Source organism: Pseudorca crassidens, chromosome 6 (genome assembly GCF_039906515.1).
Source record: "Pseudorca crassidens isolate mPseCra1 chromosome 6, mPseCra1.hap1, whole genome shotgun sequence".
Taxonomy (NCBI): Eukaryota; Metazoa; Chordata; class Mammalia; order Artiodactyla; family Delphinidae; genus Pseudorca; species Pseudorca crassidens.
Window position 1 is genome coordinate 93960449 of NC_090301.1, and position 13496 is coordinate 93973944.

The window sequence follows — 13496 nt, forward strand, 5'->3', positions numbered from 1 at the left end:
TGCACCCATTAAAAATCATGTTTTGAAGCCCATTTGAGGAAATAAGATAATGTCCATATGTTAGATGAAAAAATGGAAGCTATAGAAATAAATATTGGGACTTCCCCAGTGGTGCAGTGGTTAAGAATCTGCCTGCCAATGCAGGAGACACAGGTTTGAGCCCTGGTCCAGGAAGATTCCACATGCTGCAGAGCAACTAAGCCCGTGTGCCACAACTACTGGGCCCACGTGCCACAACTACTGAAGCCTGCATGCCTGGAATCCGTTGCCCGCAACAAAAGAAGCCACCGCACAGAGAAGCCCGCATGTCACGACAAAGAGTAGCCCCTGCTCGCCACAACTAGAGAAAGCCCACGCATAGCAACGAAGACCCAACGCAGCCAAAAATAAATAAATTTTAAAAAATGATTTTAGAAATAAATATTAATACAGTTTAACACAAAAAGTTTACAACACACAGATTACAAGGAATTTTCTCAAAATATTAACCGTAGCTATCTCCTGCTGGTAGGATTACAGGTGATTTTTCTTTTTTATTTTATAATGATGTATTATAATAAAAATAATTTAAAATAATACAGCTTTCACGGTAAAAGAAGGAACATCTTAAAATATTCATTGTATGAATCCTATCAGTACTAAAACAAACCAAAATAGGACTCTATCCTGTAACTATTGATATTTGATTAGAAAAATGTAATAACTTTATCCCTGAAAGCTCTCCAGATCTCACCTGAAGAGTCACTTCCTCTTACTTCTCATTCTGTATTACGTTTTTTTGTTATATGCTCTTAAAAGACCAGGTTTCTTTCTCTTCTCAGTATTTCAATTGTAATTACAGGCTCCTGTACTATTATTTGATTCATATCTATCTATTCCATTAGTCTGTACGTTCAGCAAGAGCAGGAACCATATGCTTTCACTGACCACCACATCCCTAATGCCCTGCACTGTGCCTGACACATGGGTACTCAGTATTTTTTCAATTGACAAGGGATAAAAAGAGTTATTGGCTTCTCTCAATAAACTGTCCATATGGCTCATAACATACTGACAAGAAATTTCATTCAAACATTAAACTCAAGGTTTAAAAGACTCCAAAGTCTTAACATTTTCCCACAAACTGTAAAACACTGGTTTTACTCTAGAAACAAGAGCTTAAAAGTCAAAACTCAAAGTTCCTACTTTGTGGTAGTTTTCAAAGCTGTGTTAACAATTACTTCCAAATAAGGAGCTAAAGGATTTAACAGTCCACTTCAGGATACTTTAAATATTTAGCTAGTGGAAAGTAATCATTTTTCCATTAAATACTCTTGTTTCCTCATCCCACTCTCCAAGATTCAAATTACATTTTCTAACTACCTTTAAGACATTAAGTTATTATTTCAAATTCAACAGGTCTAAAACTGGATTCTTCTCACTTTGCCACTTTCGTATCTTCATTCTCTCAGGCAAGAAACTGCATTTCCACGGTTTTTTTTTTCTACTTGTACATTTCATCAAGCCTATCATCGACTTCTTTGAAATGTCTAACAATCTTCCCTCCTAGCCTCTCTCTTCAGTCTCCAAATCAACAACCTAATCAAAGTAACTTCATTTTACCTCATCTCCTCAAACCACTCTCATATCACTTTGCCACTTTAAAATCAAGGGTCCCTCACTACTGCTCTTTAATGTTCTAAAGTGTGGTCTCCTGACCAGCAGTAGCAGCAGCATCACCTGGGAGCTTGTTAGAAATGCAAATTTTTGAATCTCAGGCATACAGAATCATCAACTATGATTCTGACGCACACTGAAGTTTGAGAATCACTGGTCTTAAAGCACCAAATTTAGATTCCTTTACTTAGCTTTGGAAGCTATCTATAACCTGGTCCTATCCTCCTTAATAATCTTGTTTACTTCCCTTCAACAAACAGCCTTCACTCCAGTAAAGACATTTCATTAAATCCCAAAGGTTTTCACCTGTCTCTGTTCACGTCAGGGCCTTCTCGTATTTAACCAATTACTTTCCACTTTCCAGGCCCAGCACATTTCCTATCTTTTCTATGAAAATACCTCCAACAATTATAATCCACAGCAATAGCATCCTTAAAGTAATTTAACTATTTGCTGTTTTGTTTTTTTAACACATGGAAAAAGAGTTTTGTTTTGGCTTTGTTCTTCTCTGTTAGTATAGTTCTGAACACACAGTACTTGCTCAATAAAGCCTTGCCACTGTGCTTGTGTCTTACCGACTTTTTGGGGGGGGGGGCGGGGGAAGGGACAACAGGTCAAACAAGTAGCCCAGCAGGGATCTCTTCTATGCCGTTTAATGACATGACATTCACATCCAGATGGATTTCCTCTCCCAACCAGAAAGATTATAAAATGTTCCAACAAGCTAACTACTGACCTCAACACTCAGAAAACCTGAAGGGCCTCTGGGACATCAAACTGATAACACCTGGATCCAAGCTATCACTCCTCCCCAAACTTGGCCTTCAACTAATTCCAGCGATCCTACAGTTTCACGTAGCTGTTTCAACTGGGAGTTTAATGGCACCGGAAGCCTGGGCCCATTACCCACTGAAATGGAACAACTCGAATCAAAGCGTTCCCAAGCCAGACGCGGACTATTTCAAAAGGTTATTCTAAAAGACAAGATGGAGCTGGTGGGAGTGGCAGACGGACAACCACCAGGACTCTGAAGAAAGGCCTCCTCCTAAAAAGGACGTACACGGCAAGATGAAAAAAGCACCTGCGAAGTTTATTGCTCACTATAACAAAATGACGTACACGGAAAGGAACGCAGGAACGGCAGCGGTAGCCTGGGAACTGTTTCTGGAGAACCAAAGGTCTAAGGAGAGTGGCCGGAGAGCGGAGAAAACTAAACTCCTCCGGGGTTTGGCTGATGTGGGCGGGCCGGGGCTGGTCAGACGCGAGACGCAGAAGAGGCTTGCGGCCGACCACAGCAGCGAGGAGGCGGAGACCCGGACACCCACGGGTCTTACTATTCCCGCAGAAGTGGCGTCTGGGTTGGGGGAGTCTATGCTGGGGGAGTAGCGGGGGGAGACGCCGGGTCCCAAAGTGCTGGTAACCAATGATAACGACTCACCTTTCCCATTCCGAGGCAGTGGTGAAGTCCGTGATCTCAAATACCTCGGACTCGGGCTGTGGGAAGTGAAAGGAAAGAAAGAGATTGAGCTCCGGGGCGCTGACACGGAGGAGCAAACTTATACAGAGATAGGGATACGGAGGGAGTAAACACCTCACCTCACTGTCGGCCGCCATCTTGAAGAGCGCCGAAGCGGGCGCTAGGGCTGCCGGGAAGAAGAGCCAGAGGGCGGGGGGCGGCGGCGGGGAGGAGAGCAGAGAGCTGGCGGAGGCGGGGAGGGGAAGGGCGGGGCCTCCGCGCAGCCCCGCCCTCGGAGTCCCGCTGGGAAAAATCTCAGGTTGAAATCATTTGATTTTTCTTTTTTAATGTTTTTTGTTCCTGAGGAGGAAGAATTTACTCTGCCCTCAAGTCCCCGTTCTTTGGCTGATTTAATACAATTTAAAATTTTCCTGTAGAGCAATGAATTCAGGAAAGGAACAGAAGCAAAGAGGTAAGACAAGGCCCTAGACCCATGTGGGTACCAGTGTATTAAAAAACCTAAAACACATCGCTTGTGTTTCTGTTTTTCTTTCCACCTCTGTTGATTGATTGCAAGGCACTGAGCTAGATGCCATAATATCCACCCTCCCTTACCCCTACCCCTCAGAGAGTTTAGTTTGGGTAAGTCATCAAATAAAATCATTATGCTATTTATCTGGTTTCTGAGAAGAGCAACATGCTGTGCAATGAACACAACACTTTTTAAGTCACTGAGGAACAGAAGGAGTGCCAGCTAGCATTTAGTAATTATATCTCATACATTCTGAAATATTTACAGAGGAAATCATACCATGTCCAGGATTTGTTTCAAAATGAGAGGAGGGAGGAGTGGATAGAGCTAGAAATAAAACAAGATTAGCCATGAGTGGATCATTGTTTAAGCTGCTGATGGTTACCTGGGTATTTATACTATCCCCTACTTCTGTTAGGCCTGAAATTTTTCGTAATTAAAAGCTTTTTAAAAGTTTTTTAAAGGGCTTCCCTGGTGGTGCAGTGGTTAAGAATCCGCCTGCCAATGCAGGGGACACGGGTTTGATCCCTGGTCCGGGAAGATCCCACGTGCCATGGAGCAACTAAGCCCATGCGCCACAACTACTGAGCCTGCACTCTAGAGCCCACAAGCCACAAGTACTGAGCCCGTGTGCCACAACTACTGAAGCCTGCAGTCCTAGAGCCCATGCAGTTCAAGAAGAGAAGCCACCCCAATGAGAAGCCCATGCACCTCAACAAAGAGTATCCCCCGCTCGCCACAACTAGGGAAAGCCCATGCATGGCAACAAAGACCCAATGCAGCAAAAAATAAATAAATTTAAAAAATAAAGTTTTTTAAAGTTTTTTAAAAATTAAATCTCATTTATTGATTTTCTGCAACTCACAAGAAGGGATTCGTGGGTAGAGGACTCAGAAATACAGCTTTAGCAATTAAAATTTTTAATCTTAAGAGCAAGAGATATCAAAAATTTAGTGATGTAGATGATGCAGATGAGTTAAATTAGGTCAGAAGAATTTGATAATTATTGCCAGTGCCAAGACTTGAATCCCTGTCTCTTAATATTCTTTCTAGTTTCTGTTCACTACACTAGTGGGAGTTGGGGGTTACTACTGCAGCAATCTTTCCCAAGAGGTCTGAACTTCCACCTTCATTCATTTATAAGCATTTATTAAATACCTACTATAAGCCAACCATTATGGTAGACGGCAGGGAAATGAAGACATACGGCAGATACAATCCCTGATTTCAAGGAACTCAAAATCAAGTAGGGAAACTGGAAATTACTGCACAAACAGAAAGAGGAGATGCTACATGTATCAGTATCACTGTTAGCAACGTGGAGGTCATTGGTGACCTTCACAAGAAGAATCTTGGGGGCCAGCTGAAGGATAAGGTGGAGGCAGCCAGGTTGGGGGCAGGGAAGACTTTTAAGGACAGAGAATAGCATATCCAGAGGCTTAAACGTAGGAAAGTCTGATCTGTCTAGTGAACTGAAAGAGGACACTTAGAGCACAGTGGTTGCAATGAAGTTGGAGAGGTAGGCATGTGCCAGACCGTATAGGGCCTTCTGTATGGCCCTTATGTGAAGCACAATGGACCTCACTAAAATGTTTTAAGCAAGAGAGTATTGTGATCCAATTTACATTTTGCAAAAATCTGGATGCTACAGGAACGGATTGGGGAGGGGGACAAAAGAAGAAATAGGAACAGCTCGTGACTATTAAAGCATCCAAAGAGAGACGGTGTGGAGGCTTTGACTAGGGGGGTCAGCAGACAAGGTAAACTGATTTGATATGTATTTTGGAGAAACAATAGACAGGACTTGATGATGGATTAAATGCAGGGATAAGGGAAAGGTAGGAATCAAAGATATTTTGCAAGATTCTGGCCTAAGCAACTGTGTGAGGATGATGCCATTTTCTGAGATGAAGATGGGAAGGAGCAAGAAAGTTAGAGTTTGGTTTGGGAAGCGTTAAGTTTGACATGCTTGTAAGATATTCAAGGGGAGCTGTAAAGGAGAACATTGGGAGTAAGAATAGAACTCAGAGGCAAGATCTGGGGTAAAGATATGCACTTGGGAGTATTTTAAATCACAAGAACAGATGAGAAGACTTAAGAGAATATAGAAAGAAGAAGAGGAGCCTCATAAAAAGCTTGAAGAAATTTTGTATTTAGAGAATGGATAAAGGAAAGTATATAGTGAGAGAGGAAAGGAGTGGGTAGAGAAATAGGAAAACACGGAAAGAGTAATGGCATAGAACTCGAGAAAGGAGAATGTTTCGGGATGGTAAATATTGACTGCTGCTAGGACTTCTCTGGTGGTCCAGTGGTTAAGACTCTGTGCTCCCAATGCAGGGGTCGCAGGTTTGATCCCTGGTCAGGGAACTAGATCCCGCATGCTGCAACTAAGAGCTCGCATGCTGCAACTAAAGACCAGGCGCAGCCAAATAAATAGATAAGTAAATATTTTTTAAAAATATATTGATTGCTGTTGATAAAGCAGGTGAAAGAGGAATATAAGGTCAAGGGTGATTGTTGGTGTTGTTTCTTGGGTTTTGTTTGTCTTTAAGGTAGAGGATAGTGGCTATGTTTGTATGCTGATTCGAATAATCTAGGAGCATGAGAGAGAGATTGATGATGGAGGGGAGATGCAAGACTGAAGTTCTTCATAAAGTGAGAGGCAGGAAATCCACAGAGCTGGCAGTCACACAACCCCAGGGGGCAGCATTCACATGGCATGCTGAAGTCTTGCTTCAGGAGGTGCCACCCACAGAAAGCACCTTGTGGACAGCGCTGCCTGGAGTTGTGGAGCAAGGTGGTACCAGGAATTCGGAGCACATGTAGCAGGAGGGAAAGGATATGTTGTGAGGTTGGCTTTTCTTGAGAACGGAAAGAAGGGAGGAAAAAGCTGGAGACAGACATAGACATTGGGACAGTGGTACGTATGAAAGGAAAAGAGCTGTTCACGTAAAACTTTTTAAGGTTCTCTCCAAGTGAAATAAGTTTGCAGGTTTTAAGGTCAAACAAATCCAGGTTCAGCCATTTACTAACTATATGACATTGGGCAAATTACATAACTCCTCTAAACCTCAGTTTCTTCATTAGTAAAATAGGATTTGTAATACTCCTTTACCGCATAGGACTGTGGCAAAGATTAAGTTCTCTGTACATATGTAGAATGGTTAGCACAATGTCCTGTAGTAAGTGATCAATTATGATAGTAGCAATTATAATGAATGCTTTATATAATGAAAGCCATAAAGTGCTACTCACGTGTAAGGCACTACTCTTTTTCCCTGCTTGCTTAACCATGAAGAAGTTTCTGTACATACCAAAATCAGAAACTAAAAAAGCCACAAACACTTTGCTGCATGAGGTTAAATTTCAGAAACTGTATGAAACAGCCTGATCAGGTTGCTAGGTAAAGTTTTCTTCCAAGATATTTTTGGTTCCTTATCTCCTCCCTGGAGAAACTTTTAAAATAAGTTATTTGTTAAAGTGAAGTGTGAAGCCAGGATGCTAATAATGTAAAGTACTCTGGAGAGACACGCTTTTATTAGATTTTCACTGGTTCACAAAGCAGAAAAGATTTTGTTTCTTCAGTATTAAGAGCTATTTTGCTACAAGTCCAAAGGCAAGGGCTTTTCCATGCAAGTGTACTCCCTCTCTGGCTTAACTTTCACTTATTTCAAGGTGTTACCAATAATGGCCCCGGGGAGAATTTTGACGCATAGGCAATTTAAGATATTAGAAGCCTGGAAAAGTCACCCTAGGCTTAGTCCCCAGAGGAATGTAGGGGCATCACAGTTTAATTAGGTCTTAGTGAGAGAAGCAACAGCTGTGGGATTACACCATCCTCACCTGCCTTGATGCCCTGAGTGCAAAGAGAATCAGGAATTTTCAACAATACAGCTGTGAGACCAGTTGCAATAGAAGGTACAGCTGGAAGAGGAAGACACAATATGAGAACAGAATATGAGAAATTCTCTAAATCAAAGTTATGAAAATTGTCAGCATTTATTCATTCATTAATTCAATAATATTTATCAAGTAGCCACTGTCATGGCATGTCATGGTCAATTGTAAGGAGTGATTCAAAGAATAATAATCCCTGCCCTCAAGGTGTCCACAGTCTGAGATAAGACATGAAGAACTATAATATGATTTAGAAAGGGATGCATGATGATTATCCACTTCTTAAAGCTCTTTGTAAAATTAGTAGTGGGAAAATAATCAAGTGACCTTTCTGAACACACACACGCAATATCATATATCCTAAATAAGTAGTCCACTATTTCTTGAACTAGAAAGAGGTACACTCTCCAAGGCAGGAATCTCCAGAGAATTTCAGGAGAAGTGATTTAAACCTTCCTTCACTCACCATTCATTCACTCCTTCCTTCATTCAATAAACACCTGTTAAAAGCAGCTGTTAGGTGCCTGGTGCTGTTTTAGAAAATGGGAAATGAAAACTTAAAAACAAGGTGCCTGCCTTTAGGAAGTTTCAAGTATAAATTAATTGAAGTCCTTCTAGATGATAATAAGTCAAGAACAGCTAGTTCTAATTCCTAAAGTTGTAACTTAACTTCTCATCTGGTAGATCCAGCAAGGACACTACCTGTTGCCAGGTTGATTTAGTTTGCCCAAGTTAATGTTTTTCTATTTAAAATATTTTAAGGTTAATGTATTTTTGAACTCAGAATGTGGAAAACAAAAGAATTAATTAAAAAGAATCATAAGAGGGCTTCCCTGGTGGTGCAGTGGTTGAGAGTCCTCCTGCCGATTCAGGGGACACGGGTTCGTGCCCTGGTCCGGGAAGATCCCACATGCCGCGGAGCGGCTGGGCCCGTGAGCCATGGCCGCTGAGCCTGCGTGTCCGGAGCCTGTGCTCCACAACGGGAGAGGCCACAACAGTGAGAGGCCTGTGTACCACAAAAAAAAAAAAAAAAAAAAAAAGAATCATAAGAATTATGTACAAGTTTACAGAATAAGCATATTCTTCTACGGGTGTTGGGTATATATGGACCATTACCATATTTTACACAGGCATATTCTTATTTAATCTCCAGTCTTTCCTTGTGAGGGATAAGAACTATTCTAGCCACAGATGATGAATAAATGCAAAATATTAGTAAGTCCCACTAACTACATTTACATTAATAATATCTCCAAATGTGTGCTTATGTGCTCTTCAGATCTGCTCCTCAAATCCCTTTCACCGTCCACTTCAGTCTAGTTTATAATGAGACTAGATGGACTAATTTCCATCTCAACTGCTTCTGCAGTTCTGCTGCAGTGAATCTTATATCTTCCATTTATCCCTGCTCTTTGCTTTTGCCCATCTATATACTGCAATATACTTCCAAGTAAGAAATATTTAAATCACTATTTATCTCCAAAGGTAGAGCCTGGGAATTGTTTAATTTGTCTAAGCATTATACAAGTAATAGGAATGTCTTCTCATAGTAAAAAGGTCAAATGATATACATAAAACAAATGGCCTCCTTGACCGTCCTCTCAATTCCCATACCCCCAAGATAAAATCACTAATACCAGTTAAGTGTGAATAATTTCAGAATCTTTCCTATGCTTTTACATAAATATTTGTATATATAAAATACAGAGTTTTACCTTCTTTTGATCAATTTTTTGTACAAGTAAGAATGTCTAGTACTTAATGCATGCCAAACATTCTCACAATTACCCTATGAGGTAGATACTATTATTTTCATTCATCCTTACTTTACAGATGAGGAAACTGAAGCAGAAAGAGAACAGGTAACTTGCCCAAGTCACACACTTCCTAAGTGGTAGGGCTGGCTCCTGAGCATGTGCTCTGAACCTCTTCAACCTACCAGTATCATACTATGTGGGTTATTTGGCAACTCAGTTTTTTTTACTTAGCTATATGTTGGAACCCATTTAGAAAGTTATATAAAGCTCTTTCCACCTTTTTCATACTGCTGCAAAGCATTCCAAAATTCAAAGTATGGATGTACTACTTTTTATTTAATTTTCTCCCATGACTTGACATGTAGACTATTTACTACTTTAAGCTATTAATAACATCCTTAGATGGGTGACAAGTGCATGGGGGCTCATTATACTACTACTGTTTACTTTGCATGTTTGAAATTTTCCATGATAAAAGAGCTCCAAAAAAAAAAAAAAAACCTCGGGTAAAAATTCATTATACCTACATCTTTGTGAACATGTGTGAGAATTACTCTAGGGTGGATAGTGAGAAATGGAAATGCTGGGTTAAAGAGTATGTACATTTTAAAATGTAATAGATAGCACCAGATTGCAATGTCCAAAAAGAGCATTATTAATTTATATACCCACTAAGAGTGTAAAAGAATAGTCATTTCCCCACACATTTAATATCAGGCATCTTTTAAAATTTTGCCAGCATGCTGAACAAAAAGTGGTTTGATCTGCATTTCCTTGATCCCTGGTGAGGTTAAACAATTTTACATGCATTTGTTGGCCATTCATATCCTTCCCCTATAAAGAGTGATTTCAAATCTTTCACTTGTTTTTCATCCCAGACTCTGTGTCTTTTATAAAATCTGTCCAGATGAAGCTGACATTAAACCATATTTTGTTGCCAAGGCTTTAAGGAATGTCATTTTTGGCTTCATCTCATAGAACCGGAGTTGTCCCTGCTCACATTCTCTTTCTGGGCTGTAAAACAAAACACCTTAGTTAACGAAAATACCACCACCCCCTGCATTCAGCATCACAGAAAACCCTGGTCTCTCTCTATCAAATTTCTCTAGACTATTACGCCCCTTGGACCTCAGTGATCTCCTTTGTCTCTCTTCTCCATCCACCAAGATGCCCAGTTTATCTTCCTTCCTTTCCTTCACCAACCCCCCAACCCTCCACTCCCTCCACCACCTTTTAAGTGGAAAAGAAGAGATTTGGGTGAAAGTGTTCCTAGGAAAAGTGTGTTCCTTAACAGCCCCCTTCATGGGCTTCCTGAAGAGGCTTCCACCTATTTCTACAACTGTGCTGCAGGGGACAAAGAGGTCGTGCTTAACATGCAGAAGAGGTAGCTCACATCCAAACCACTGCTGCCTCAGCAGAAGAGCTCTTTTTAGAACTTTAAAATCCTTTAATCCTTTCCTACTCAATACATTGGGGTTGCCCAGATTTTTTCAATTATTCATTAATGCATTCTTATAGCTAACATTGGATTCAAAACTTTAACTGTTGTCCTTTTCAAGTCCCCCCCACCTTACAGCATCTCATTTGCTACTACTGCTCACTGAGATTCTTTCTCCTCCTCTCTACCTCGCCAGAATGTAATAAAAACAAACAAACAAACAAACAAAAAACATAGCTCTACTGAGAACTTGAGTAAGCAAAGTGCCTATAGTAAGCAATGTGCCACTACATAAAATTCTTCAGTTTTTTCGCTCTTCTGGGCATATATTCAGTTCGAGAAATAGTCACCAAAAACTTGCTATGGGTAAAACACATAAACACAATAGGAGAAACAAAGATAATTAAAACACATTCCTCGTCCTCTAGAAACTAGAATCTGATGGAGAGATTAAAATAACTCTAAAACAAGGCTGCCTCTGTCATAATAGAAGTACAAAATGACAGGAGAATAAAGTGGATTGGAGGGGTACATATTGGATCTGAGAGGCAAGAAGAACCTGGGAATACAAAGGCCCTGAGGATATGGCTCAATGAGGGCAGGCTTTTGAATGCGGTGACCACCAAAGGGAGGCTTGATCCCAGTGTTATTTCTCATTTCTTGGGTTTTTTTTGGTTTGTTTTTATTAATTAATTAATTTATTTATTTACTTCTGGCTGCGTTGAGTATTTGTTGCTGTGTGCGTGGGCTTTCTCTAGTTGCGGCGAGCAGGGACTACTCTTTGTTGCAGTGCACAGGCTTCTCATTACGGTGGCTTCTCTTGCTGTGGAGCACAGGCCCTAGGTGCACGGGCTTCAGTAGTTGTGGCTCGCGGGCTCAGTAGTTGTGGCTCACGGGCTCAGTAGTTGTGGCTCGCAGACTCAGTAGTTGTGGCACAGGGGCTTAGTTGCTCCGCGGCATGTGGGATCTTCCCGGACCAGGGCTCGAACCCGTGTGCCCTGCATTGGCAGGCGTATTCTTAACCACTGCGCCACCAGGGAAGTCCCTCATTTCTTGGTTTTTCTCATACAATGAAATTGTTTTTCTTACTTTCTGTTTTGGATTCCCAAATTTTTAGAACCAGAGGTGGTTTCTGAAATCATATTATACAACCCTTTCAATATATAAATAGGAAAACTAAGCCCAAGTCACACAGCTAGATAACATTAAAGAAGAGAGCTCAGTAATCCTGACTCCTCTTCTAGGGCTCCTTGCTGTCCCCAGAATCTTTGCTTATTGTTTTAACTTTTCTGCTCTTCTGTCTCAAAATATCAGTGTTTGATGTCACCTACAGGTGGGAACTCAAAAGGCATGTTTCAAAGATAACTGCATCCAGTAGCTGAATATGTGTGTGTGTGTGTGTGTGTGTGTGTGTGTGTGTGTGTGTAACACGAAGGATCATATTGTCAAATCAGACTCATGCAAATCTAAGATCTCTTCCAGTATCAAGCTTTATGAATAATTTCAGGAATATAATCAATCAACAGGAACAGGCAAAGCAGGGGAAGGTCTGAGAAACTGAGGCGAGCTCCCAGGTCCTTTCTTCCCATGTAAGACATAAGCTCTCTGTAATGAAACATTTCCATTTTATGGGCATATAGCTGAATGGTTTTGTAACATTTTTCAGGAAGCCATGTTCCTTAAATTCATAGATTCACCACAAGCAATCCTAAAGAAGTAGGGATATCGTGTAAAGATCATTCCACGAACAAGGATGCTCCTCTTAGCAAATAACCATGTATCTTCCAAGAGGTTCAGTTATTGTCATGTTTACAATACTGGGTCATCTACTTTCTTTCTTTGTCTAAGAGTATGTTGACCTCTCCACTCCCAGTAATAGGAGAGAAATTGATGACAGGCCAGCTGTCTTAACTTCTTCCTGCTTAATACTTAAATATTCAATAAATAGTAAATAGGCCTGGACTTACCTGGCAGTGCAGTGGTTGAGAATCCGCCTGCCAGTGCAGGGCACACGGGTTCGAGCCCTGGTCCGGGAAGATTCCACATGCCGCGGAGCAACTAAGCCCGTGTGCTACAACTACTGAGCCTGTGCTCTAGAGCCACAAGTACCAAGCCCACGTGTCACAGTTCCTGAAGCCCATGCACCTAGAGCCCATGCTCTGCAACAGAGAAGCCACCACAGTGAGAAGCCTGCACACCACAATGAAGAGTAGCCCCCGCTCGCCACAACTAGAGAAAGACCCTGCACAGCAACGAAGACCCAATGCAGCCAAAAATAAATAAATGTATTTATTTAAAACAAAAAAAGGAATAGGCCCCATACGTGTACGTCTTCCCAAACACTACCAGATTCTCCGTAGTGGGAAAGAGAAAAAAATAAGCCTGTAGTTTTTCCATATTTAACCATGATCAGAGGTGGCCAGTGGTGAGGAAATAGAAGTATTAGAAGTTTGGTTCTGAGCATCTTTAATCATAGCCTATAAAAATGTTATTCCAAATTGCTTTCTTTGTGCCAAAGAAGTAATAGAAACCTCACGCAAGCAGTCATTTCCCAAGGCCTTTTATTTCACTCTGCCTTAGTTTTTACAAAAATATACTCATAAGAATGTCCTTCAACCAAGAGCACTCTTATAGTTATATTCTTTGCCTTCAAAGCTTCCACTCCCTGGGTTTACTTATGGTAAACCAAGCACCAGCTGCTTTTACATTCACCTCTGACTTCCACTGCTGCACCCTACAATCTTTTCTCTGTAGAACTAT

At 41.0% G+C, this 13496-nt stretch overlaps 1 protein-coding gene across 3 annotated transcripts in view; it reads right to left on the reverse strand.

Annotated features, from left to right (window-relative positions):
• Positions 1-3325, reverse strand: part of RAB3GAP1 (RAB3 GTPase activating protein catalytic subunit 1) — a 124409-nt gene extending 121084 nt beyond the window's left edge. For all 3 annotated transcript variants that reach the window (XM_067742099.1, XM_067742098.1, XM_067742097.1), the window contains exons 1-2: positions 3253-3325; positions 3095-3150 (exon numbers count right to left, since the gene is read on the reverse strand). In XM_067742099.1, coding sequence (XP_067598200.1) covers positions 3095-3150; positions 3253-3270 — 74 coding nt within the window. In that variant the 5' untranslated portion in view covers positions 3271-3325. The remainder of the gene's footprint in view (positions 1-3094; positions 3151-3252) is intronic.
• Positions 3326-13496: the final 10171 nt, after the last annotated feature.